Raw genomic sequence first — 27,696 nt, 5'->3', positions numbered from 1 at the left:
GAAACCTCTCTGACAACAAAAATTAATACAGGACCCCAGAGGGAGGAACTCTGTTGGGGTCAAAGGCAAAGCCCCACTACCCCATGGAGGGCAAAACTGAAGCCTGAGAGCTTCAGCCCTGGGCAGAGGGCCTGAAATCTGAGCTCTGCCACCCAGAGCAGAAGCCCTCACACTTTAGCCCCAGGCAATGGAGCTGAGGCTTCGGCTTTGACCCCAGGTCCTAGCAAGTCAGCCCTGGTGACCCCATTAAAATTGGGTTGTGATTCTCTTTGGGGTCCCAATCTGCAGTTTGAGAACAGTGGCCTGATCGGAGTAGACTCAAGGAGTGCCATATTTACCTGAACAAAGAGAAGGTAAAGAGGTGACTTGTTCCTGTCTTATAAGAATCTACGTGGGGAACAAATTTGCTATGTATTTGAGAGGGTTTGTGCATCTGTCTGTGAGTTCAAGAATTCTTAAACGGTAAGAGCTAGGGCCACCAAATTTGGTGTGCAGCTTTCTCCTATCCTCACTTAAAGCAAGGTCGGGGGTTGGCTGTGCCAGGACAATGGGATGTGAATGGAATGTGATTGTTTCTCATCAAACGGAAAGGGAGGGCTGTGATAGCAGGGACAGTTATGCCCCAGAATGACCAGAGTGGTTGGCAAGCAAGCGCACCCCAACTGCCCCAGAGAACTGCTGAGCAGCCATTAGCCAGTCCAGGGGACAGGTTCCCACTGCCCTGGCTGGCCCAGGAGAGAAGTCCCTGCCTCCCTGGCAGCTATGGAGAGCTGCAGAGTAGCTGGTGTCTGGGCAGCATGGCCCCCACCATCCTGGACCAGCCCTGGGGAGTAGCTGATAGCTGCCCCCACCCTCTCAAAACCCTGCTCCCCCCCCCACACACACTCTCCCAGACCCCTCCCCCGAAAGATCTGAGCAATGCTGGGTAAATAATCTAGTATTTAATAAGTCTTTTCAGTCTATCAGAGAAAGGCATTAGAGATGTAAGCATTTAACTGGTTACCTGGTAAGTAGTAGGATTATCAGCCTGCTTACATGGTAACCTGTTAACCAGCACTGCCAGAGCAGCCTTCCCACCTGGGGTGGTGAACTGGTTAAATAATAAAATTTTAATTGTTTAACCAATTCACTATTTTAATGGGTTTTTACATCCCTAAAAGGTATAACAAAAACCAGTGGCTGTCAGTTGAAGCTAGACTGGAAATAAGGTGTACATTTTTAATGTTGAGAGCAATTAGCCATGGGAACAATTTACCAAGGGTTGTGGTGGATTCTCTATATCTGACAATTTTAAAATCAAGATTTGTTTTTTCTAAAGTATATGCTGTAGTGATTAGCTTGGGACAGTTCTATGGTCTTTGTTATAAAGGAAGTCATATTTAGACCATTGTGATAATTTGGCCTTGGAATCCATGACTTAGACCATTAAGGGAATATTAAAACCAAATTAAATACTTGCAGTCCCAAAGGGACATCATGACTCACTCACTCAGCCTCTTCAAAGGGGATGTCATAGTGACTCACAAATCACAAAAATAGAATGTAATATGTTCTGAAGCAGAGCTGAGGATCCTGAGAATTGCAGAATCTACATATTGTGAATGTAGCCCTAATCACTAACACTACCTGTTGGAGGGTGAAGAGTGTGTGTTCTACAAACATTGTGCAGTTTGATCACAGTCTGGGAGTGAAGAACTCCTGAATTCTGCTTGCAGCTGTGCCACTGACTTGTGAGCTTGTCGAGTCCCTGTGTTTCTCTTAGTTTCCTAGTCTGCAAAATGTTAATATAATTACACTTCTTCTCAGAGGTAGCAGCTGGAGGTGCTAGGATTTCAGAGTGGCTGTACATCAGTCCTTGTTATTGCAACCTCCCAATGTCCCCCAGGCATGGGGCCAAGGGTGACACTCTCATCACAGGTCCTGCCCCCGCTCTACCCTTTTCCTCAAACCTCAACCTTGCTCTGCCTTCTTGCCCAAAGCCTCTTCCCCCCAAGTAACGTGAACCGGGGGATTACTGGAAGGCCTGGTGTGGGATGGCAGCAGGGATTGGCCCCTCTCCCATTCTCTCCACAGCAGAAGACAGCACAGTGGTAGAAGCTGGAGTGACCCAGCAGCCAGCCCTAAAGTATCATTCCAGCACCTGTGTGTTCTGGGTCTCCAGTGGTGACAAAAAGGCCACCGTCTTCCTAGAGGACAGGTTGGCTTAACTTCCCCCATCCCTCCTGTTGGAAGGCATGGGAGGCTTTACCAAGGTCAGCCTATGGCTTCAGTGCTACTGACAAAAATTAGAAGCGGCAAACTTTCTTTGTAAAGGCAAGCCTGTGAGGTTGAAGGCAGAAATAAATGAGGCACTAGTATTGCCAACCTCAGACAGTCAGCAATCCTAAATTAACCCTCCAGTGCTCCCCAAAGTCATGGGATGGGTGGCGTTGAAAAATCGTAAAATTCTGAAGAGAAAAAATTAAATGTGGGATGTCTGTCTTGATTTTCAATTTCCGAGCCCTTAGTTCTGGTCTGCACCCACTCTGTGTGTTGATCGCCTGACCAAAACACTTCTATGTGACTTTGTATCAAAATAATTATAACTTCAGTTGTGGACAGTTATACCTGTATAGCTTATTTCCATTCCTGTACAGGAATAAGTTACTCCTGTGTGAGCATTTTGATCCTGGCAGAACTGCATTTGCACTACAGGGGTTATATTAGGGATGTTAAATATTGGTTAATTGAAGTCGATTAACGTAATGAATTCTTGTCAGTTACTCAACTATTCTGTAGTTCCTGGGCATGGGGCTGGCAGCCAGTGCCCTCCAACCTTACTCCCGAGGACCCCCCCCCCGCCACTTTGTGCTGCTGCCTCTGTATTAGAGGCAGCCGTGTGGGGTGCCAGGTAGGAGCTGGTCTGCGAGAGGAACCAGTTTAAAAAACAGCTCTCCTTGTGGACCGGCTGCCTGTTGCCCTACGCTGTTGCCTCCGATACAGGGGCAGGAGAGTGGGGTGGCAGCAGCTCATGTCCGGGGTGGATGTCTAAGCTTCCGGACCTGGTGTGAGCCGAAACTGAGCTGGGCTGTCTGCTTGCTTGGCTCCTAATACATTTTAAATGCAGAGGCATAGTGGGGGTAGGTCCCGGACCCAACGCAAGCCAAGCCTGAGTCAGACTGCTGGCCAGCCAGCAAAAAAATTTACTAGCGGGGGAGGGGAGAATGCATGTAGTCTGTAGTATTAATTGATAAGCTTTTGCTTATTGGTTAATCGACTGTACTATTACATCCCTATTAGGGATGTTAAATAGTGGTTAGTAAGCGACTCGAGGAGTCGATGGAATTTCCATTGCCTACTCTATTAGTCGATAAGAGGGTTCGCTGCAGCTCTGCTTTTTAAATGTAGTAAGAGCTGCCAGACTCTTACTAAATTTATAAAGCTGAGGCACAGCATCTGGGAGCCGGGACTGCTCAGTCCCAGCTCACTCTGTTTCCCCCATTGCGCCTCTGCCCCCTGTGGAATCAGTGCTGGAGGGGGAACCGATTTTTAAACTGGCTCCCCCCAGCACTGGCTCCTGCTCCCCCTCTTCGCTGCCTCTGTGAAAGGTCATAATTCTGCAGCTCGTTCTGTGCGTATGGAACCTTGTGTTCAAGGCAGGGCCCTGTCATAGATATTGGGGGCCTATATGGAGCCAGTTGCAGGACTGGGGCCTAAATTAGCATGGGTCTTTGGGAATCCCTAAGGCTTTGTGAGAGGAACTGAGGCGCATGTGAATGTTCTCTCTTGTCCTTTGGAGTACAGGAGGAGAAATTGAAAGGAGCTCTTCATGTAATTCCCCTGCTCCAGGTTTTTGTGTATTAAAGCGAGAGGTGCTACTGTGGGCTGTTTCGGTAACCGGGTTTGGTTCTTTAAAGGATTTGAAACCGCAGACAGAGGAATACTTCTTTTTAGGGTCAAACAAAGATTTTTTATTTTTTCTATTTACTTTATAATTAATTTTCCATTTAAATCAATTCACTATTTTTGATTCTTTTAAGACAATATAATATACAAAAAAAAGTAGAAAAACAGTACAGTTAAAAAAAAAAAAGAAATAATAACTTCTCCTACAGATATACCCTCCTGAGTTATCTTTAAACAATTTATGGAGTTAACAAATATATAATACTCACGTTAAGAAAGATAGAAGCATTGCTTAGATTCAGGAGATATTCTTTTCTTTATGTTTTTCCTTTCTTTGGATTTTTCGTTGCAACAGGTGTTTGTTCCCCTTTCGGAGCTTGTTTGTTCCCCTTTCGGAGCTTATGTGCGGCAGCGAGATTCAGCGCCGGGGAGGGAGCCGTGGTTGATCAGACCTGGCTTTTTGGATTCGCAACCCGTCCGCTCTTGGTCTGTTTCAGCCCACCTTATATACCCTGTTTCGGTATTTTGGTACTCCTCCACTCGCCTGACAATTGCTGACGTTAGATTTTTGTTGTCTCATTCTGCCCTTACAAAAAACTTTCGTCTGCTCCTTTTGGGGTAATCAGCACTTTGTTGCATACTGCTGTCTGAGTTACTGACTTCCCTAAAAGCGGGGTTATTGTTGGTCAACCAATCAAATTTTGTTTTTATTTTTATCTCCTGTATCTGACAATGCTGCCTTTCCTTTCCACTTAAATTAATCTGGTGCTCATTTGACATATTCTGGGTAGGCCTCAACACATCCCTTTCACAGGCTGGTACCCTGTTAGCTGATTTACTCTCTTATTTCTAACGGCCTTATTTTCTTTATCACCTTAAACAGGAACATGCCCAAGAAAGGAGGAAAACAAGATGAAACTGAAAGGAAAGTACATGTACCATGTAAACGAGCAAAGATGGAAGTATCTTGCCCTCCATCACCTATGAACTATGATAGCCCAAACAGTGTCTTTGAAAGTTTGATCTTTCCCATCAAACAAGAGGAGTTCTTCAAGGAGTATTGGGAACAAAAGCCGCTGCTTATTCAGAGAGATGATTCTTCAGTGGCTGCTTACTACCAGTCTCTCTTCCAGCTAATGGATTTGAAGAAGCTGTCCAGCCAGGGTTTATACTATGGAAGAGATATTAATGTCTGCAGATGCGTGAATGGTAAAAAGAAGGTTTTAAATAAAGATGGCAAAGTGAACTATATGCAGCTGAAGAGAGACTTTGATCAGAAAAAAGCAACTATACAGTTTCATCAACCTCAGAGATTTAAGGTTAGCGCTGCAGTTGCTTAGGGATTGTGGCCCATGTCCTGATATGTAGCTGGCATTAAGATTTGGCTTTAGAATATGAGTTAGAGAAATTTCATGCAATGGAAGGGGTATTTTTGTAGAGGAATACTGTTTGTTAGTTAGTTGTATAAAAGATTAACCAGCAGGGGCTGCTCTCTTGGGGCCTACCAGGGAGTCTGTCTCTGGTGGGTCTGGCTCTCTGCCCCCCCCCCCCCCCCCCCGCCTCCCCACCACAGGTTACACGCAGGTCCCCAGGAGCGGGACTAGCAGCCCTTTTGCTATGGCAGCACTACAGAGCCCACAGCTTGTGTAACTATTAGGATTTTTAGCAGTTACACAGTTACTTTTTACATCCCTATTGTTAGTGTAACTGACCTGGATGAGGAGCTGTCATTCAGGTTTGAAACTTATATCACCGGTGCTAAAGGCAAGAGACTTTACTAGTTCAACTAGAAGGTGAGGGATAAAAATTTTCACAAACACTTAAGTCATTTAGGGGCCTGGGTCCTATTGACTGTAATCATGGGTTTAAAATCCCCTGGCTTCAAGAAAAGCTGGTTGGGGACAAAGGACTATTTTTTTCATGAATAATATTTATGTTGCTGTTTTAGAGCAGATCAAGATGTTTCAAATCTGGCTGAAAAAATTGGATTAATTTTTTGTGTGAAAACTTGTTTCTTGTACAATCCGAATGCAAGAAAGTGTGATGGGCTCAGGCTGGAAAATGTAATGATCAAACCTGTTGCATGAACTAGCCACAGGGAAGGATGTGTGTGGGTATGTGTGTGGGTGTGTGCACACGGGGGGAAGTGTGTCACATACACAGTGGTTTGAAACAAAAGCATCTTTCACTGAAAACCACCAGTGTTTGGCAGTAATTAGCATTCAACATCTTTCGCAGAGTAATTCAGTTACTTTTAAATACGTTTTAAATATAAAACATCTTCAAATGTGTGTCTGGAAGTTTGATTTAAAGGCTAAAATACATTTTTGGGTCTAAAGAGGGTAATTCCATAAGACAGATGTACAGATGCTAAAAGTTCTAACCCCAAATAGCTCTACATTGGAGGCAAACCTTTAAATACCCAGTTGTTGACATAGAAAAGGTCCGAGGAGGCTGAGGGGGGGGCGGGGGGGAAACAGTAGAGAGAGATTCTAGGCCAGTGTCATTAGAACTGTATGAATAATGGAAGAACTTACAATGATTTGATTGTGTTGTATTTGGTATATTTAAGGATTGTGACCTTTTATTCTCTCTGTGGGATTCTATTTTGTACAGTAGAGATACTGTACATATTGATTACATTAAGATGTTAGTCACAGTTTGATTGACTGTGGCTTCTTTTTCCCCTCTCCTTAACCCTATTGTTAGAATCTGTTTCCTTCACTTCCTTTCTTCGTAATTTCTGCACCTTTCACCTGGACTCCACTAGGGATGTAAAATCTTGTTGGGCTGGAGCAGCCCTCCCACTGCTGGGAGGGGCTACTCCAGCCCTGTCCACGGTGGGCCTGGGTATGTTGCAGGCAGGGGCTGCTCTGGTCATCCAGAGTAGTCCGTGCCTGCAATACGCCCAGGCCCGCCTTAGATAGGGGCTTTTCTGCATGAGTGGAGCAGCCCCTGTCTGCAGTGAGCCTCCGTGGGGCTGGAGCAGCCCCCTGCTCATGGCAGGGGGGAGCTGATCCAGCCCCCACTGGTTAATGGTTGACTGGAAAGCATCACCCATTAAAGTGCAATATAAGATCTACCTCAAACCCAAATACCCTTGCCCCACTTCCTTCCTGCCCCTTCTCTGAGGCCCCACCCCTGCTCCACCCCTTCTCCAGGGCCTCACCCTGCTCACTCCATCCTCTTTCCTCTCTCATCCTCACTTCCTTCACTTTCACCAGGCTGGGGTAGGGATGCAAGCTCTTATCTTGGACCAAGGGGTTAGAAGTGTGCGCAGGGCTCTGGGCTTAGCCCAGGGTGGGAGATTGGGGTCCAGGAAGCGTTTCAGGGTGTAAGCTCTGGGAAGAGGTTTGGGTGTTTGGGGGACTCATGTCTGGGACTCGAGGTTGGGTGTAGGAGGGGGTTCAGGGCTGGGATGGGGTTCAGGAAGCAGGCTCTGGCTGGGCACTGTTTAACTGAGACGGCTTCCGGGTGGTGGAGCAGTGGGGTTAAGGCAGGCTTACTCCTGCCCTGGCCCTGCACCACTCCTGAGAGCAGCTGGCATGTACAGCAATGGCTCCATGGTGCCATGTGCTGCCCCTCATCTACAGGCTTCTCCTGGCTACAGTTCCCCATTACTGATCAATGGGAGCTGCAGGAGTGGTGCCTGTAGGCAAGGACAGCATGTGGAGAATGAAATGAAAATTATGAAATGCATAGACCAGCCAAGAAACCAAAAACAGCCCACTTTGCAAGCAGTAAAAGAAGTAACAATCCCCCCTCCCCCCCCGGTGTATGTGTTGGGTTGGGAGATGAGTGAAGAACAGTGTGTGTTTGTGAGAATGACAGAGATTTGCATTGCCAAGCTCCCTCCATCCCTTTCTTTCTGGATAGAGATAGGGTACAGAAGTTGGGGGAAAGAGGGACACCCTGACATCAGAACCCCCCCCCTCTTTTCCCTCCTACACCCTGCACAGGAAGCAGGAGGATGCTAGGGGGGCAGCTCCAAGGCAGAAGGCAGGAGCAGTATGACAGTGGGTCGAGCGCTTGCTATCTTTCCTGGCCAGACCAATCAGCATCACCTGTCAGAAGCTCCAAGATCTACCATTAGATCCCAATCTACTGGTTGGTGACCACTGCTCTATGTCGATTGATATGTACATAGAGTAGTACGTGAAACATTAATTTAAAAAAAAAAACCAGGCACTGTACTTGCTTGAAGCAATAATGTTTTCTTATAGTAATTTACTTCCTTTTTTTTAAAGGATGAGCTGTGGATGATCCAGGAGAAGCTGGAATGCTACTTTGGCTCTTTGGTTGGCTCCAATGTTTACATAACTCCTCCAGGGTCCCAGGGTCTTCCTCCCCACTATGATGATGTTGAGGTAAGAGAACAAGTTTGCTATGTGTAAATTTACAAGCAGTGTTCCAGGGTGGAAGTATGTTCACGTTCTGGAAGTCATTCAGTGGATCCGCTTATGGATAGCTTTCTGCACAATTACATGCAGACAGGTTTATGTTCTCTTTGGGTATAGATTTGGTCAAGTAACATCAATCATTCTTTCATTTTAAAGAAATGCCATTGAATAATTTGATGGTAATATCCTGTTACATGTGTGTTCCAGAACGGTTGTATGACATTTTCAGTTGATGCTGACAGAAGCTATAGAAACTTTCCAGCAGCCATTATCTTTCATTGGAGAGGTTTTACACCTGTGGAGAAGGTGGCATCTTTTTTAAAATGACCAATGTCAGGTTTAAAAAAAATCAATTAAAAACATGCAAGCATACCTTTGTTACCAATAACATATGGAGGGCCTAATCTTGAGAGAGCTTGCTGACTTCAGTGGAAGCTGCCTAGTATTTCTTGGGGGACAGACCCTCTAGTTATTAAAACTGTAAAAAATTGGAAATCATTTTTTCTTCAGCTTGTACAGTGGAAATAGACCCCCACGCTCTATTTGTTTAGTAGCACAACACTACAGTGAGTAGGGATGTAAATGATTAACCAGTTAACTGGTAAGCATACTGGTTACAGTTAACCAGCAGCCTGGCCAGGCTGGAGTAAACTCCCGCCTCCCCAACGTGGGCAGGGGGCTGCTCCAGCCTGGCATACCACACTGTGCCGCAGGTAGGGGGTACTCCAACCCAGCCAGGCTATCTGTGTCATGGCACAGGAGGGAGGTGTTCCAGCCAGCAGCTAACTAATTAAATGGGATTTTACACACCTGACAACGACTAGTTTGCAAATGCTACCTGGGAAGCTTCAAATCTAGACATGCCCTCATTTAACTTTTAAAAATAGCAAAAACATCTACTACATTTAATAAAATGTATTAAAAAAACAAAACCGGAAGTTGGGGACTTATGCTGCCAGACACTCTCTTCTTTTAGCTGTGATGGTTTAAAAATAAAACAGATATTTTCTAGTTTTAGAAATATTATAAATAACAAGTATAAATGTCTTCTCGTGAATCAGAGCTTGCTTTTATTATAATTTTTAACTTCACTTTAGTGAAATGCATCTAGCAGTTTAGCTACACACAGACCTACTCTTCAGCTACTTAACATATGCAGAATGTACTTGTCAGCTGTCTGCAAAGTCTTCTGATGAATGCAGTGTGCCATATGGAACTGTTACATGACTAAGTATTTCACATGCTCTGTGTTCTTCTGTGACTGGCAAAGAATTTTTTTTGAATTTTATAGATCTATGAGTATCACCAGGAATGCCATCACTTCCACTTCTTTTGTTTTTGCTACCTATCTTTCTCACTTGGTCCCCTGGATTTTTTAAAGTTCAAAATTGGAATAGCTGGAGGTTTGAGGAGCAGCATGACTTTTTGATTCATATTGTCTTGTGGCCCTTTGCAGGTGTTTATCCTTCAGTTGGAAGGAGAGAAACACTGGCGACTCTACAAACCTACTGTGCCGTTAGCTCGAGAATACAATGTTGAATCAGAGGATCACATTGGGAATCCAACACATGAATTCATATTAAAGGTACTAGTATTTGCTGCACGTGGCTTTCTTGGCTTTAGCTGTGAAATATAGAGTGTTAATACATTGCTGTTCTGATACATTGTTTAAGAAGACTGCTCTGAATGTGTTTATAAAAATGACATTCCAAGCACTGGAAACAGTCTGGCCTATGGGGCAGCCAGGCAGTCCGGTCCTATAGGCAGTTTGGAGACTTTGGACTGAAATCAACAGATGAAATTCAGTAAAGACAAGTGCAAAGTAATTCATTTAAGAATGAAAAATCAAATGTAGAGCTACAAAATGGAAAATGGCCTGCAAGATAGTAGTACTGCTGACAAGAACTAAAAAGTCTGATATTGTTCAGGGATATATTAACAGCAGTGTTGTATGTAAAGATATGGGAGATAATTGTTCTGTGTTAGTTGGCTCTGGTGAGTCTGCAGCTAGAGTATTTTGCGGTGCCCCAAACTTCACACTTTAAAAAACATTGAAGAGAGATTGACAAGAGAGATTGACAAGAGAGTAACAAAAACAAAGCTTAGAAAACATCACTTATGAGGAAAGGTTGAAAACGGTATGTTTAGCCTTGAGCAGCGTTTCCCAAACTATGGGCGGGCCGCGGGAAAAAAAATACTGGGACTCAGCGTGGCTGCCAGGGTGTTCCGGGCTCCCGGTCTTTCCGTGCAACGCTGGGTTCCCCAAGCCCTCAGCCGGGCTGGGCGGATGCAGCCATATGTTTCAGGCTCCCGGCAGAGGCATAGTGAGGGTTGGTTACCAGGTTGGCTCTTATTGCTGGCTGTGGAGGCGGGAGGAGGGGTTGGATATGGGGCACAGGGAATCAGGGTCGGGGCAGTGGAGGTGCTTGGGGGAGATAGAGAGGGGAACCGTCCAGCGGAAGTAGGGCTGGCCAGGGGAGATCGCAGGGGTGGGAACCGGCTGGCGGGGGCAGTGAAGATGGCTGGGGGAAATCACGGGGCAGGGCTGGTGGGGGGGAGGGGAGAGAGTGGGGCTAGCCAGGGGAGATCAGGGGGTGGGAGCGGTGGGTATGACTGCGGGAGAACCAGGTGGCAGAAGCAAGGCTGCTCGGAGCGGGTGGGAGCAGTGAGGCTGGCTGGGGGAGACCACGGGGCTGGCTGGGGAACTGGCCAGCGGAAGCAAGGCTGGGGAGGGGAGGAGGGAGCAGTGGGTGTGGCCAGGGGAGATCGCAGGGTGGGTGGGGGAGAACCGGCTGGCAGAAGCAGGGCTGGCTGGGGGGGTGGGAGCAGTGGGGCTGGGCCAGGGGAAACCAGCTCGCCGGGGCAGCAGGGCTTGCCAGGAGAGATCGGGAGAGAATCGGCTGGTGGGGGGGGCGGGGAGGGGAATTGGCCAGTGGGGAGCGGGACAGTTCAGGGCGCACGCAGATCCTAAATAAAAATGTAAAAGCAGTGCCTTTTAAATATCCCCACTGCTGACAGTGAGGTTTAAAGGCACTACAGTTGTGTCAGAATGGAGAGAACCTGATGCATTCACCATCCGGAATGAGAATATGGATTAAAAAATTCCAAAGATGGTGTCAGCTTTCTGAAAATAAATGAGCCCCTTTTCAATACATGATGTGGTGGTGCAGGGTTTTATTGGATTGCAGTCCATTTTTCCAATCCATATTCCCTTAACTGTAAGAGTATTGTGGGTGGCCGTATCTAAAGCTGGCTCTGGGGGCTTTGGGAGGACCAAAACCACTGTATTTGCATATTCGTAATTCGCTTATTGAATATGCAAATGAATGTTACCGGTCGTCCGAAAGCTCGTGAATGATTTACTGGTCCCCGTGTCAAAAAGTTTGGGAACCCCTGGCCTTGAGAGATGCAGTCTGAAAAGGGATCTGGTATTAGTCTTCAGTTATATTAAGGGCTGTTGTAAAGAGGACGGCGGTCACTTAGTCTCCAGAGACAAGGTGGGTGATATAGTATATTTTATTGGACCAGCTTCTCTTGGTGAAAGAGAGAAACTCCCCGCCTCAAGAAGAGCTCTGTACAAGCAAGAAAACTTGTATATTTCACCAAAGGAAGTTGGCTCAATAAAAGGTATTACCTCACCCACCTCATGTTTCTACTATTCTGTGACCAACAACACTGCAAACAATAATTCTCTGAGTCTGTTGAAGGTAGAACAAGAAGTTATGGGCTTAATCTGCAGCGAGGGAGATCTAGGCTAGATATTTAGAGAAACTTTCCAACTCTAAGGATAGCTAAGCACTGAAATAAGCTTCCAAGGGAGGTTGTGGAATCCCCATCAGAGGATTTTAAGAGTAGATTGGAGAAACACAGGCCTAGGTTTACTTGGTCCTGTCTCAACCCAGGGAACTGGACTAGGCAGCCTCCCAAGGTCCCTTGCATCCCTACATTTCCATGATTCTAGGATGGGCTTCTCTACCTTTTGTGACAGTCTTAAGGCCCAGTCCTACAATGTTTCTGCATGAGAAGCTCACATTAATATGTTCTTTCCCAAATGTATGTTATTACAGATTCAAACCTGGCTTGAATGTAAATAGGTTGTGAGTATTATAAATGAGATTTTGTTTGTTTCTTTTGCTTTAATAGGAGGCGAGGGTTGTAAGATTTCTCCCGAGTCTAATGAATAGAGTTCCTTTTTATTTTCATGCATATTGTGGACCAGGCTGTATTGTTCTTAATCTCATTAATCTCCACAAAAAGTCTAATGACTTCAATGTGATTACTCATGGAGCTCAAGTGCTACGCAGTATGATATCAGAATTTGGCCTATACGAATGCATTAAAGAACACTCAATATTTGTATACCCAGTGTCCCCGATTGTGTGTGTGGTGCTTTTCATTTCTTCAAACAGTCGAATTTCACAGCCAGGGAATTCCAACAGGTCATGATCGAGATCTCTCTCCATAGCCTCAAGTGTGTGCCACAGATCTCTAAACTTCGAGATCCATAAGTCTGAGCATTGTAATTCAATGAGCTGCATTTCGAAATCCTCAACACCCATTCACTGAAACACTGTCAAATCTATGTCATTGGTATCAAAATTGTCTGGAAAGGAAAACGTGCCAAAACGTTGGAAATCTTGAAATCTAGCATAAAGTTCCGACGCAAGTTCTCTCATGTACGTTTTAATCTCAGCAGCACTGATGGCACGATGTTTCAATAGTTCTTTACGGTGTTGGAAATAGCAGAAAATCAAGGTGTCAATGTCCTGAGAAAAAATGGCAAATTTCGCAACAAATGCCTTCCATGTTTCAAAAAGACCCATAACAGTTTGGCCTGCGCCCTGCAGGTCAAGGTTGAGTTTGTTTAGATGCGCGGTGATGTCAGAAACATTAGTGGCATGAGCCACTTGTCAACATCCGGTGCAGGGTAGTTTTGATCTTTTTCTGACAAAAAGATCTCGATTGCATCAAGGCAGTCCACAAAGCGTGTCAAAACCTTCCCACGACTTACCCGATGAACATTGCTGTGAGGCAGAATGTCCTCGTATTCACTGTCCATCTCCTCAAGCAGAGCTTGAAACTGCTGATGTGCCAAGACAGATTGAGCAACATGAAAATTCACGATCTTCACCACTGTAGTCATCACATTATTAAGCTCAGAGTTAGAAATCTTGGCACAAAGATTTTCTTGAATAATAATAATACAATGAAAATTTACCGTCAGGTGGCCAGTTTGATCCTCAATAATCTTTACAAATCCCTTCCGTTTTCCGACCATAGCAGGGGCACTATCAGTTGTCACAGAAAATATTAATGTCAATAATTCCTCTTTCCTCAAAATGATTAACAAACATCTTTGCCATATCTTCCCCTGTTGTTGTGCCATGCATGGCTTTTAGGCAGCATAGCTTTTCTTGAACTTTTGAGTCATAGTATCTCACATGCACTGATAACCACAGTTAGTCATTTATATCCACGCATTTACCAAGCATGACCTCTGCATCTTTTAATGTCGCTGTTTGTTGTTTGTTAATGTTTTCTGCCATTTCATCTATGCGCCTCGGCACTGACCTGGCAGACACAGGCAAATCTTTTATTCTGGAGATGATAGTGTCTTTACTGGCCAACCTGTTGAACAAAACATCCAAACAACTGAGAAAAGCCTCTTATATATTCTCTGTCTGTAAATGGCTTTCCATGTTTTGCAGCACAATATGTGATTTTGTAACTTCCCTCTGTGGCTTAGAACATAAGAACAACCATAATGGGTCAGACCAACTGTCCATCTAGCCAATACCAGATGCCTCAGAGGGAGGGAACGCTACAGGTAATCCTGATGTGATCGATCCCTTGTCACCCACCTCCAGAGAAACAGAGGCTAGGGACATCATTCCGACCCATCCTGGCTAATAGCCATTGCTGGACCTATCCTCCATGAATCTATCTAGCTCTTTTTGAACCCTGTTAAAGTCCTAGCCTTCACCACATCCTCTGGCAAGGAGTTCCACAGGTTGACTGTGCACTGAATGGAGAGAACCTTCCTTTTGTGTTTTTAAACTTGCTGCTTATTGATTTCATTTGGTGACCCCTAGTTCTTATCTTGTGGGGATAAGTAAATAACTTTTCCTTAATCATTTTTTCCATACCAGTCATGATTTTATACACCTCTATCCTCTCCTCTCCTTAGTCTCTTCTTTTCTAAGCTGAAAGGTCCAAGTCGTCTTAATCTTTCTTCATATGAGACCTGTTCCAAACCCCTAATAATTTTTGTTGCCCTTTTCTGAACCTTTTCCAATGCCAATATATCTCTTTTGAGATGAGGCAACCATATCTGTACGCAGTATTCAAGATGTGGGTGTAACATGGTTTTATATAGCGGCATTAAGATATTTTCTGTCTTATTCTCTATCCCTTTTTAAATGATTTGCAACATTCTATTTGCTTTTTTGACTGCCTCTGCACACTGAGTGGACGTTTTCAGAGAACTATCCACAGTGACTCCAAGATCTCTCTCGAGTAGTTGTAGCTAAATTAGTTGTATTATATTGTACGTATAGTTGGGGATTATTTTTTGCAATGTGCATTACTTTACATTTATCAACCTTAAATGTCATTTGCCATTTTTTTGTCCAGTCGTTTAGTTTGGTGAGATCTTTTTCAAGCTCTTCACAGTCTGCTTCAGTCTTAACTATCTTGAGCAGTTTAGTATCATCTGCAAATTTTGCCACCTCACTGTTATCCCTTTCTCCAGATCATTTATAAATAAGTTGAATGGGATTGGTCACAGGACAGACACTTGGGGGACCCCACTAGTTGCCTCTCTCCATCAGCAGCCTCCCTGCCTGCCCCCTGGAGCTGATGCTGTGGCTACGCACAGGCCATGAGGCTCAAGCGGCAGCGCAGGCTCCCCATTGCATGGGGGGGAGGTGAGGGGCTGAGCTTCCACCACGTGTTCCACTGAAAATGGGTTTGTGTGCCACTTATGGCATGTGTGCCATAGGTTGCTGACTGCTGGCCTAGAGAAAGGTAAATCAGGTAGGACAAGTGATTAGCCGGTGTTCCTCGTAATGTAAGATGAGCAATGTGACACACGTGCCCCTCCACACACACACACACACAATTTTGTCTCATAAGGTTTCTTACCGTGCCTCTGGAAACCCATTATTTAGGAAAACAAGATAATTCAAAGTTATTAACAGTGAATCCTTCTGCAAGGAAGTAATACACCAGTGCTAGCATTCAAATTAATCTCTTCTATTGTAACTCTCTTGTGGGGAGCTGCTAATAGGGATAACACCTTGTAGAGAGCTAGAAGGTGAGCTGGAACATAAGTTAATTGTGCCTCAAATCAACAAGAGAATCCTTTCTAGTGGTGATAGATAACCAAACCAATTTATTATTATTAGAGGGAAGCTTGTGAAAAGGGAAGTGACTCGCATGTGGTTTACTTATGACAAACCATAGCTCTTTATAAATGGACAAACATAAGTGATCTTGCTAGCTCCTGTGAAATTCTGCATTTAGAGGAGACCTTTCATTCAACTACTTCAAGAAGGAGTCCTCGCTTAAAACATTTTTAAGCCCACCAAGTCTGCCTAGAGAGTGGCTTGACTCTGGCAAGTAAATGACATTTTAAGATTAAAAATGTTTGTGTGTGTTATGCCCCACAGATTGGACTGTTGTAATCCAGACTTCTGTCGCCCGGCAACGTCTGTAGTTCAGCATCCCCATGGCTGCTCCCAGGCTGGAGCATTCCTGGGAAAAGCTGGGGGCCCTGTGCTCAGTAACTCCTCCCCCGCCCTCCCAGAGTGCTGCAAATAGGTCATTTATGGTGTTTAAGCTCAGTGGGGGGGAGGGAAGGGAGGGAGAGTGCTGGGGAGAAGAGATCCAGTGGCTGGAGAACTCTGTGGGTGGAAGCACAGCCCGGCAGCTGTGGGGCTTGGTGCGCTTCCATGGGGCTGTGCGCCATCCTGCCTCTTTCCCTTGAGCAGCCCCCCATCACTGCTTGGTCAGCGCTGGCCCCTCTGCTGCTGCTGGAGCAGAGCCTCACAGTGGGCGGCCACATAGGGATTGGCTTCGATCCACCCCTGGTCCCACCCTGGTTCAGGACCTGTTAGGTCTTGAGGGAAGGTACACCCTGTGTTCATTTTATAACTGTCTTCTGGAATACGCAGCCCAGGCATTCTGAATTTAATGAGGGAAGCTGTAAGTGGAGCCGTTTTTACAGTAGCAGTCTTATCTAATTAAAATTGATTTCAGGAATAAAGTTAAACAGATCCTTGGCAGTGCTTGCATAACATTGGATTTTGGGAACTGGTGTGTGGTTTGGTGGTGGCGTGTTCTTGCAGAGCTGTGTTGTGCCTGAAATATTTTTCTGTGATTAATGTGTTTGAGGGTGTGTGTTTTTTGGTGGTGCAAATTTTTTTCCTTCATGATGGTGTTCCTTCATCTGTTCTCTGCTCTTGTCTCTTTGTTTTCTGTTTTATCAACCTGTGGAAAGGAGAAAACAGGAAGGTGGGGGGAGCAGGAGACAGGTGGTCATTTTTTAAAAGAAATGCTAGAACTGTTTAAGCTGTGTTTAAAAATACATTAGCACCTAGCATAGATGGGTTTTATCGGCTTCCCCAGGCAAATCTTGTTCCCCTCCTTCCTTTTAGGGTATTAGGTTGGCTCCAGATAGCATTGCATTTCCACTGGCTCCCTTTTGTCCATGGGCTGATCCGTCACGTCTTCATTTAATACCTAGCTTAATATGCATTGTTGTAATTTACATTTGTTTTGACTTCACAAATAATAAGGAAGAATTTAGTTCAGCCCTAAAGTTCTCCAGTCTTAAGACCCTCTTTCACAGCTCAGCTCTATGACATATAAAGGAGGGTCTATCTACTGCAGGGGTGGCCAAAGGATGCCCTGCTGCTCCCCCACCCCCAGGCCAATCAGGGCCTGGGGACGGGGAAGTGCACAAAGTCTCCTTGCCTTACAAGAGCACGTGGTAGGTAGAGACACAAGCGGGCTATTTGAAAACAGCTGGCATTTATCTCTAGCTGCTGTGCGCCTTTGGTGGGGGGTCACTTCGCATGTTCCTCACCCCCAGGCCAATCAAGAGCTTGGGGGTAGGGAGCACACAAAGATTCGCATCCCATATGCGCCCTGCTAGGGACGCGCAGCAGCTAGAGAGAGACGCTGGCTGTTTTTTAAAACTGCCGGTGTGCGTGTCTAGCCACCATGCGCTCTTGCAGGGCGAGGAGACTTCACGTGCTTCCCCACGCCAGGCACTGATTGGCCTCTTGCAAGGTACCTAGAGGCAACCGACAGCTGTTTTAAAACAGCAAAAGCTGGCCTTTCTCTCCAGGGGGTGGAGCAGGAGAGGGAGGGGGCAGACTTCTCACGCTCACCCACCCCAGGCCAATCAGGGTGGGGAAAAGTACAAGAAGTCTCCTGACCCTGCCTCTTCCACTGAAGGCCCTGCCCCTTCCAGTGTAGCCCAGGGTCACTTCAGAAATTTTTGAAGTGGCCCCCTTTTTAAAATTATTGCCCACCCCTGGCCTACTGCATTGCATGATTTTTATATTCAACTATCAGCATTACTGTCTGGGGAGTAATTTCTTTATTTTGCTAACATTGCAGTAAGGTAGTTGCCAAGAGATCCAAATACTGAATTGCTTCTTCCTTCTATTTTCTTTTAGCCAGGAGATTTGTTATACTTTCCAAGAGGAACAATCCACCAAGCTGACACTCCTGCCAGGAGATCACATTCTACTCATGTGACCATCAGCACCTACCAAAACAAGTAATTGTGCTTTACCATTTTCAGAGTGTAGCGTCCTCAGACACAGTTTGGATAAATGCTAAAGGTGACCTAAAATACGTGTGTTTTGGGGAAAGCAGTGCTATCTGTTGGTTAGTGCAAGGTCTAGAAGATTGGACTCTTGGGTTCTGTTTGTGATTCAGCCACTGAACTTGCTGTGTGACCATGGGCAAATAGCCTAGCCTTTGTGCCTCAGTTTCCCCATTAGTAATAAGGTAATACTTTCCCTACCTCCCTTGCAGGGGTTTTGTGAAATTTGTTTGTGGGGTGCTTTGAAATCTCCTAATGAATGCTATTATAGAGATGTAACACTGTAATTAAGCCAGTATTCACATAGGAATAATAAAGTTCTGGGAAAGCAAATCATTAGCTAATTGCTGCGTAAAAACATATCAAGTAGGCTGCTTTTAACAGAATCGGTTTTTAATTACTTAATTATCACTTACCAGATGGGGACTTTAGGAGAAAGATAAGGTGACAGATACAAATACACTGTTGCATTTTATAGTCTCTCACCAACTGGAGAGGTTATTGCTCATCTATTAATCCAAACAATAGGAAGCACACCAGGGATGAGTAGTTAGCTTTTTTTTTTCTTCTCCTAAGCCACCTCTGCCAGGAACACTTAGTTCCTAGTTGCCCGACTACTACAAACCATCCCTTTATAAAAATACCTTCATGCTTTTCATCCTCCCCTTTCAGTTTTTCCCTGGAGATGAACTGCTACCTCAATGTTATTTCTTACACTTTCTCCCTGCTGCCTTTTCTCTCGGAGATGGCTTTCCCTTTCTGCCTGGACTCCGATTCAATGGCCTGGGCAAGGAATCAGAGGTTCTAGCAGAAGGGATGTCTCAGCTTGCCCACATTCCAAAAAACATGTACCTAATACAATGTTTCATTGCTGCTAGAAAACCTGTTGAAACATGGAACAACAATCCTTGCTTGATTTCCCCCACCCCTTCTTTTTTAAAAAATTTGTCTGTAAATATCTCAAGCCATTGCAGTTCTTAGCTGTCACTGTTTTGAATTTCATTGGTTAGGCTTGGAGGATTTCACCTTTCAGGCTCTTAGCCAGCTTTTTGGTCTCTGCAGTTGATTTCTTTTCTCTTTTTCAGGCTTTTTTCCCCCCCACAACCACAGCCTTTTTTGTCGTCTTGGCAGTGCTGGCTGGCTTCCCGGCAACTGGCTTCTTAGACTTCTTGGGTGCTTTTTCCTTGGTCTTGGCAGGGTTTTTGCTGAGTTATAGATGCCTCTGGCTCTTCTAATCTTGAGTATGAATTAAGGTGCCCTTGTTCACCCAACTTCTGATGCAGTTGTTGCTGTTCTCCAGCTGCTAGAGACTTCTTCAGAGCATTCAGTGTGACCCTTTTGCACTCCTCAGAACAGGGCACCGCCTTAGTGATCAGATGGGTCACGCTGGGACCCATGGCCTTTTGGGCTTTGACCCTTCCTACCACTGCCTTTGGCTTTTTCACTGGAACCTTTGACGCTACAACAGGAGCTGAAGCAGCAGTTGCCACTGTAGTGGGCGCAGTTTGGGACACAATCACAGACAATGTGTAAATGATCTACCCAAGCAACGCTTTCAGATTTTCTCCTCCTGGAAATTGATTCATGTTCTAAGGGCTAACATGAGATGGCTTTGAGCATAGGGACATGACACTCCAATACAATGGCTGAGTCTTTACTAATTTACAGTGGGATTCGGTTTTGGTGATGAAATGGCTAAAATAAACAAAAGTTACTTTACAGGGTCTTTGCTGCTCATATCATGGAGGCAGCATTAGAACCGAACTTCCTGACCTGCTTTGGCGTTGCAAAACTCATGCTGTCATGATGCAGAGTTTGCTGACGAAGTTCACTGCTTTGTAGACTACTTTTTATGATCAGATGAGGAATTGCTCGAGTCAGTCCTTACAAATTATACTGAAAGAGGAGGCTTTTCACTGTTCAGGATGTAAAATTCCGATTAATCAGTTAACTTGGTAAATGTTAAGTTAACCTAAGTGGGATCCTGGGCAGAGGACCACTCCAGCCAGGTAGGAGCAGCCCTTAGGCCGTGGGGCTTCCGCTCCCAGCCCCGTGTGGGGTGGGCTACTGGCATTGGCCTGGCCTGCTGCGGCCAGGGGGCTGATCCCTGTTAACCGGCTACCTGTTCACATCCTTACCCTAGGCCAGGCATGTCCAAAGTCCGGCCCGCGGGCCAATTGCGGCCCGTGTTCCGGTTTAATACGGCCCCACAGGTAATTTGGCAATATCTATCTTTTATGGCCCCCAACGAATCCATATGTATTGAGATGAATACATTGTAAAATCTCAGTTAATGTCAGTTGGTCTAAATCAGTTATAAATATATCTGGACACAACATGTATACTTGGTGTTATGTTCCTGTTCATATTTTTTGAACTTAAAAGTTGACAGACAACCTTTATTACCAATAATATGTAATGTACTTTACAATGTTCCTGACATATATTTCAGCTTCCTGGATTTTTTTTTCATTTGGCCTTCAGATATGAAAGGCAGAGTGATTTAACACCTGTTTAGATTGGTCATCCATGTGACGAAATGAAAAGTATGCCGTTTGCAATAAACTTTGCATAAAATAGTTAATTTGCATTTAATTTTAATGGTTCAAAGAATGTCGGGCAAAATGGTCGGCCCTCACGCATGTTCACTTCATCAAATCTGGCCCTCTTTGAAAAAAGTTTGGACACCCCTGCCCTAGGCTTATCGAGTAGTCGACTACTCACTTGCATCCCTATTGTGGAGCGTAGCAATGTGGGTGTGTGGTTAGCTTGGGGTTCAAATCCCCTTTCTGAGGAAGGACTTGAGCCTTTGTACAGGGCTGGCTCACCTCTCATGTGGCTGGGCTAGAAGCTGTTCTGATCTGGAGCCTTCATTGTGCCTTTCTGCTGAAGCTGCTCCGCTTTCAGTACATAAGCCACAACAAACAGTCCTGTGTAGCTGACTGGTTGGTCATGTGCCCAGCAGGCGGGAGGTTGGGAGTTCACATCCCTTTCTTCCCTTTTGTACCTCTCAGGTGACTTGCCTAGGAACTGGGCTAGGAGATATTCCAATGTGCTGTCTCTATTTCCTTTTGAGGATGGGCCACTGTTATTAAATAGTCATTGAGCCACAATTGCCCCAGGCATCTCCCTGTAGTCCAGTGGTTTGTGTGCTTGCCTCTTGAACAGTACGAGTGTCAGTTCAAACCCCCTTTTTACTCCCTGAGAAGGGATTTGAATTGTGATCTCTTACGTCTCCAGTGCATGGCCTAATTGCTGGCCTGCGAGGTGGTTGGATATGGGGGCTCCTTCAGCTTCTTCTGTTCAGGCCACGTACAGTAAATATGAAATGAGAATTAGGCCACTTAAACCTGTGTCTCCTTGCCTCTGGCAGGTACCCAAAGCACAGGAACAAAGAGGGTGCCACAAAGGTTAAGTCCCAGCTCTGTTTGTTGAGAAATGAGTGGCAGTGTGATCTATTGCCTCCACTTTAACTCGGTGGTTCTCAAAAGGGTGGGGGTCCACCTTCCAGATGGGTTTGCGGCTTGAGCTCAGCCTTCCTCCTCCCCTGCACAGCCGCAAGGAAAGCCCCGGGGCGGGGTGTGAAGAAAGCCCCGATCTTCCCTGCCAGACCCGGCTCGCGGAGAGAAACTCCAGCTCCCGGGAATTTTCCAGCTCCCGGGAATTTTCCTATTGCTGGCGGAGGCTCGTAGGTAGACGTGTGCGGAGGAGAAACCCGGCCACAGGGCTGTTTCGGTGGAGGGGGCTTGCAGAGAAGCATGGCCACAAGGCAGCGGGGGCGGGGCAGGGATTTCTCACTGCTTCTCTGTCCACTCCTGCTGGAAATGTGAGAGCGGAACACACAGGGATTTCAGGGCAGTGGTACTTCCTAGCACGGAGCCTCCCCCTTTCTGCTAAGCCGGAGGCTTGTCCCAATTTCCCCAGGAGCTGCTGCTCTTCCCAGATACCCCACTAGGTCCCCTCCTGCGCCTGGAAATAGGACAACTCACTTAACACTCCCCACCCCCATACAAATTGTATCGACTACATGATTAATCAGATAACTACAATTTAACATCCTTCCAATTCCTTAACATTCCCCTCCCCGTCCCAAGAAGGTGGGGGTTGTACAAGGCTGGCTCACCACAAAGGACAGTCTCCTGGGAGGCAGAAAATCCCTGTGAAAACCCCTGCTGAACATGTAGGTGGGGGATTTGAACCAGGATCTCCTACAACCCAGCTGAGTAGCCTAACCACTAGACTGAAGGGTGAGGGTCAAGCTGCTACTTGGGAGGAGGGGGCAAGCTCCCCAACGTATGGCCCTGCCCCTGCCCCTGCTCCACCCACAATCCCCCCTCCCCAGTCTGTCTCTCTCTTCTCTCTGCTCACCCATTCCATCCAAATCCCTGAACCCAAATGTAGCAAATGACATTTGAGGGGAAAAAACCCTTTCTAAAGACAATGGAGCATGCCAGATTGTGAAGCCTAGACATGCTGAAGTTACCTAATTAAAAACACTAAATTTGGGAATGAAAAATGTCAGTCACAAGTTTCTTGATGTACCCCAAGTTTGTCAAGAAATGTATTTGCAAAAACTTTGTAGTGAGTACAAGTTAGTGTCCAGCTGAATACAACATTAAATATTAGGGAATACATGATACTGCCCTTCTCTGTTTTACATTTTCTTTATCAGTATTTCTAAGCTGATTTCATATTTTAAATATACTCTTTAGCCTTCACAAAGTAATTGATTAATTAAAAATGTCTTAATTCCAGGTTATTTAAACTCAATGAAACAGAGTGGTTTAGTGCGTTCATAACAAAGTACATTGCTTTTAGAAAAAGGGTACACTAATTTGTTTTGAAATTTCATTATACATGCATGTTAAAAATAGGTTTGCAAAGGTTTTAGGCATTACAAAGGATTTTATTGGTGGAAGGTTCTCTTAAAACCCCTTTCAGAAGGGTAGCCATGTTAGACTGTAACTGTAAAAACAATAAGCAGTCCTGTGGCACCTTAGCAGCTAACACAGTTATTAGGTCATGAGCTGTTATGGGTAAAACCCACTTTATCAGACGAGTTGGAGTGGAAATTACCGAATTTGGGGTATATACAACAGCAAAAGACGTTGCCTGTCACCATGTAGGACCAGTGTTCATGAAGTTAGTTAAGTCAGGGTAGATATGTCTCTCTCGCAGCATTTGATTCGTTCACCTGTCTGCATGCAGCAAGAGCTTGCTGTGGGAGCCTTCAGAATAGGGAGAGGGAGAGGCTTGAGCACTAAGACCCAGGGAAAGCATTGCCTCCTCTTGCCTCTTATACCCACCGCCCATGTTGTACAGTAATGGATTCAGTTGTAAAGTCTCCTAAAATTCACTCCATATACAAAAGAGTAGGGAGGGATATTCTCTAGCGTTCAGATGTATCTAAGAATCTCTGCTTTAACTTTAAATCTGCACTCCACATTAACACGCTATGACCACTGCTAATAAAGTAAGCACTGTTTATCCAAGTTGGCTGTACACTGCTTCTGCTCTATGGAGATGGGAAACAGCTGAGGTGGGCTTTTATTATAGTGTGACACTTTGTCATTTTTGTATCCATCTACCTTGCAGTTCTTGGGGAGATTTCTTGTTAGATGTGATTCCTGGGCTCCTGTTTGACACAGCAAAGGAAGATGTGGCTCTGCGGACAAGTATACCAAGGCAACTACTGATGGTAAAGAGATGAGATTGTGAAGGGAAATGTAGCATGAAGTTGTGTATGTTAAAGAAATGTTCAGGAGAAAGCAGCTTATAGCCCTATTGATGGGTGGGCCCCACTATCTAGTACTAAAACCATCATCTTTTGAGGTTTGCAGTTCTCCTCCATATTCAAAGCCAAGCAATAGGTCACCCGAAAGCCCTCTCTAGGGTGTTGACCTGCCCTCTTCACCTAGCCAGCATGTTCCCAAGCTCTGCTGCTTTCCTCAGCCATGGTGCTGCTTTGGGGCTCCCTGCAAATGCCACTGCCCTTTGGCAGAGCTACTAGCTAGCGGCTCTGTGATCTCGTTTACTCGCCCATTGATGACATTGTAACTGATTCATTAGCAGAAACAGTTCTGGGGGGAGAACACCGTTCAGAGGGATACTAACAGCCCCAAATGTGAGCACGCTCCTCATACGACGTCACCAATTCCACACAGTAGCGTGAGGTCCAGAAAATGTAATGCTTTGAGGCTTTTGACCCATCCCCTCTCTTGTGAATTAGGACTGTCTCTGGTAATTAATGTGGGCTTAAGTGTGAGGGGCCCTGTGTGTTCAGCAGGTGGATATTGCTGACTCTACACGGAGATTAAGCGGCTTCATGAGAAGTCTTGCAGACCGTCTGGAAAACATCAAAGAACTGAGATCCTCTGACATGAAGAAGGATTTCATAATGAACCGATTACCACCTTTCCTGAGGAATGGCTCTGCTCCCTTGGCTCCAGGTGGCATTTAAGTTTATTATTGATTCCCTTGGGGGAGGATTATGATTGTTCCCTGCATTTGGTAGCACTAGAGGCCTCAGTATGCGATCAGCTCCCCACTGCGGTAGACACTTTGCGTGTACACCAAATACAGTCCTTGTGTGTAAGATGGGACATCAGATGGATGCAGCAGACAGATGGGAACACAAAGTAGCAGTGAGATGGCTGAAATTAGTGTAATGAGCTATGGTGACAGCTTATCAGCTGCCCATCCATGGCACTTGGCCACTGGAAGGGATTTCAGAAGTTTTGCAGCAAGTGCTAACAAGTGATTGAATCACAGGAGTTGCCCCGGTTGCTACAGTTCTTCCTGTGCTTTTACTCTGCCACTGACCTCATGTGTGAACCCTGGCAAGTCATTTTATCTGTGCTCCCGATTCAGTTTAGCCTGCAGCAAAATGGATTAATACCTAGCCTGCCAGAGAGGAAGGATGCTATGAGGCTTACCTAATGTCTGCTTTGAGATTCATAGATTAGTGTTAAATAGGGGTAAAGTGATGATTCATTACATAGGATTGAATTTTGACATAATTGCTTTTCTTTTGAAAATGAATGAAGCAAATGTTCAATGTTGCGCTTGTTAGAATTATGTATTTATCCTGACTGCATATGGCTTTAGCTGGTGGAGGTTGTTGCTAATATGCAAACTTGATGTTGTAGGTATTTGTATCTGATGAACACAAGTATGCATGCCTCAGAATTTGAAATGAATGCTCTTTCTTCCCTGAATTTGAGACTGAGCAGAAGACACAAGTAGAACTATTTGTGCCTCATTTTTTTTAAGCTATTGGAAGAAAATGCTTAGCAAAATTCTCAGCAAAGGATGGTTTAGTTTCCTTCCTTTCTGAAGGGCGGTATATTTTTCTTTTAGGTGGACAACTACCAAAATTAGACAGTACAATCAGATTGCGGTTTAAAGATCATGTCGTAATGACAGTGGAACCTGATCGAGAAAAATCTGTAAGTACATAATGAAACTGCCTGCATACATTCCAGAGGAGTGTGGTTGTGATGCTAGTTGCATTGTGCTGTGAGTGTTTGTCTAGTTGCCTCACAGCATCTGTTTGGGATTTGTCATGAGACTTCAGCGATGTAGTACAGTTCTGTTCTACAGTGCACAGTGTTTTAATTTTGGAGTTCTGCAAAGAAGAATTACTCAGGGCTTTTGTGTACCATGCACAGGGCTTTCACCAGGAATTGGCTACTGGTCTTAAAGCCAGAAAAAGCCTGGTACCATATCTTCAGATAACTTTTGCTGCTCTTTAGCAAAGGAGATTTGCTTTGGAAACACATTCTTTTCAAGATAGTTTAAATAGGTTTTAAAGGTACTTTACCTCTTTGTGCTTCAGTTTCCCCATCTCTAAAATGGAGAGATGGATGGATGCTTACCTCTTGTGTAAAGAGCTTGAGATCTGTGTGTGAAAAGCACTATAGAACAGGAAGAGGGTACAGCTGTTTACTTCAGTGGGGCTGCCATTGTCTGCATTATGATGGTAAGTTATCTTTGGTCCTGCCATGGGGGCTGTGGGTTTTGAGCTGTTCCATGGAGATGGTAAACCAAGGCCAGATGGCAGGGGGTTTTTTGCAGAGGGAAGAGAGCTAGTGGAGAAAAGAACAAGATTGATGGTCTTAGAAACTAGTCTTCTGACTACAGTACAGATGCAGCAGGTATTACAAGCTTCCTTGCCTTAGTAAACCCATCAAACCAAGCACAGCTTGCTATTAGGATTCAGAGGGCAGCTGATTATTTCATAGCAACTACCAGTTGCCTTTGGTAGACAGTTGCCCCCCAGAATCTGACCAGAGGCCTGAAATGTGAGAAATAGTTACCTATCATTGTTGGCCTAGCCCTGCTCTGAGCCTATAATGTAGACAAGGTGAGTAGTCTAACAAACCATCTGGTCAGATGTGCATACTGAAGAAAATTCCAAGTTATAAATAAGTTCCAGGCTATTGTCTCAACCTATTGATGGCATTAGTTATGGAGGCTCTATATCTACTCATGAGCCATTCAGCCTCAGGTGGTCAAGAAGAAACTAGATGCCTGCCTCACACCCACATCTGGTCAGCACTGTAAACTGAAAAATAGAAGTCTGTGAAAGTTACTTTTCCAAGAGAAGCATTCTGCAGCCTCGCCTTCACTAAAGCAGGTGGTAGTTGGGCTAGGATGGTAAGAGTTCCTGGGTTACCCTTAAAATGAGCTGTTTACGTCAGGAAGTAATTAGAGACTTGTCTCCACTAGGGAGAAGATTAACACTGCTGCAGTAATTCGTCTGGGATTCAAATTAGCGGGTCCATTGAAAACCTGCTAATTTGAACTGAGACGTCGCTCCCATTGGCACTAATAATTCTGATCCTCATGAGGACTAAGGCAAGTTGATGGGCGTGTGTGCGGCTGGTGACCTCCCACTTTGTGAACGGCACCAAAATGTGATTTAAGATACTTTGACTCCAGCTACATAATTAACGTAGCTGGAGTTGCATATCTTAAGTCGACTTTTCCTGTTAGTGTAGACCAGGCCTAGATGTGGTTAAAGTAATAAACTTACACTGTCTTGCATGAGAATGGTTTTCCTCCTGCTGTCTCTTAGGATGAGCTTCGTAAAGAGATGGTTTATGTCTATCACTCTTTGAAGAACAGGAGAGAGAGGCACATGATGGGGAATGAGGACGATGACATTAGTGAAGACGGGATTTCAGAGGTTTGTTCTGATTAGTAAGATGCTCTCATCAGTGCTCTGTGTGCCCCTTAACCAGCTGTAAATATATAACAGAGCTGACTGTGCCCTGGGAACAAGGATCTCTACAGCATCTCATGTTTAAAATAGTAATTACCCAAGTTTGGCTTCATGTAGATTTGTTCTGCAAGGCTTAATTCACTTTTTCTCTAGCCAAGAGGTGCGGGAAGATTAGCTGAAACTCATTGTGCGCTCTGGTCCCCTCTCCCTCTCTAAAGACTAGTTCGACATAAGGGGTTGATGCAAGTGGGGCCATACTGCACCCAGGTCTAAAGGCTAGCCAATATCGCTATTTCACGGCTTGTTTTAACACTGCAAACGTTCACAGTAAGTTGCATAGTTAACTC

General features: G+C 45.1%; 1 protein-coding gene across 5 annotated transcripts in view; it reads left to right on the top strand.

Moving 5' to 3' along the window:
- RIOX2 (ribosomal oxygenase 2) overlaps nt 1-27,696 on the top strand; it is a 32,396-nt gene that overhangs the window by 3,092 nt on the left and 1,608 nt on the right. For 3 of the 5 annotated variants that reach the window (XM_075908992.2, XM_075908997.2, XM_075909004.2), the window contains 8 exons: nt 4,769-5,204; nt 8,133-8,252; nt 9,742-9,870; nt 17,972-18,075; nt 23,719-23,821; nt 24,407-24,572; nt 25,483-25,571; nt 27,203-27,313. In XM_075908992.2, the coding sequence (XP_075765107.2) occupies nt 4,773-5,204; nt 8,133-8,252; nt 9,742-9,870; nt 17,972-18,075; nt 23,719-23,821; nt 24,407-24,572; nt 25,483-25,571; nt 27,203-27,313 (1,254 nt within the window). In that variant the 5' untranslated portion in view covers nt 4,769-4,772. The remainder of the gene's footprint in view (nt 1-4,768; nt 5,205-8,132; nt 8,253-9,741; nt 9,871-17,971; nt 18,076-23,718; nt 23,822-24,406; nt 24,573-25,482; nt 25,572-27,202; nt 27,314-27,696) is intronic. The other 2 variants (XM_075909014.2, XM_075909024.2) reach the window with 2 other exon arrangements.

The sequence above is a fragment of the Pelodiscus sinensis genome, chromosome 1 (assembly GCF_052426305.1).
Source record: "Pelodiscus sinensis isolate ZL-2025 chromosome 1, ASM5242630v1, whole genome shotgun sequence".
Classification (NCBI taxonomy): domain Eukaryota; kingdom Metazoa; phylum Chordata; order Testudines; family Trionychidae; genus Pelodiscus; species Pelodiscus sinensis.
The sequence above is the reverse complement of the archived record's forward strand: the minus strand, read 5'-3'. Positions and strand labels throughout refer to the sequence as shown.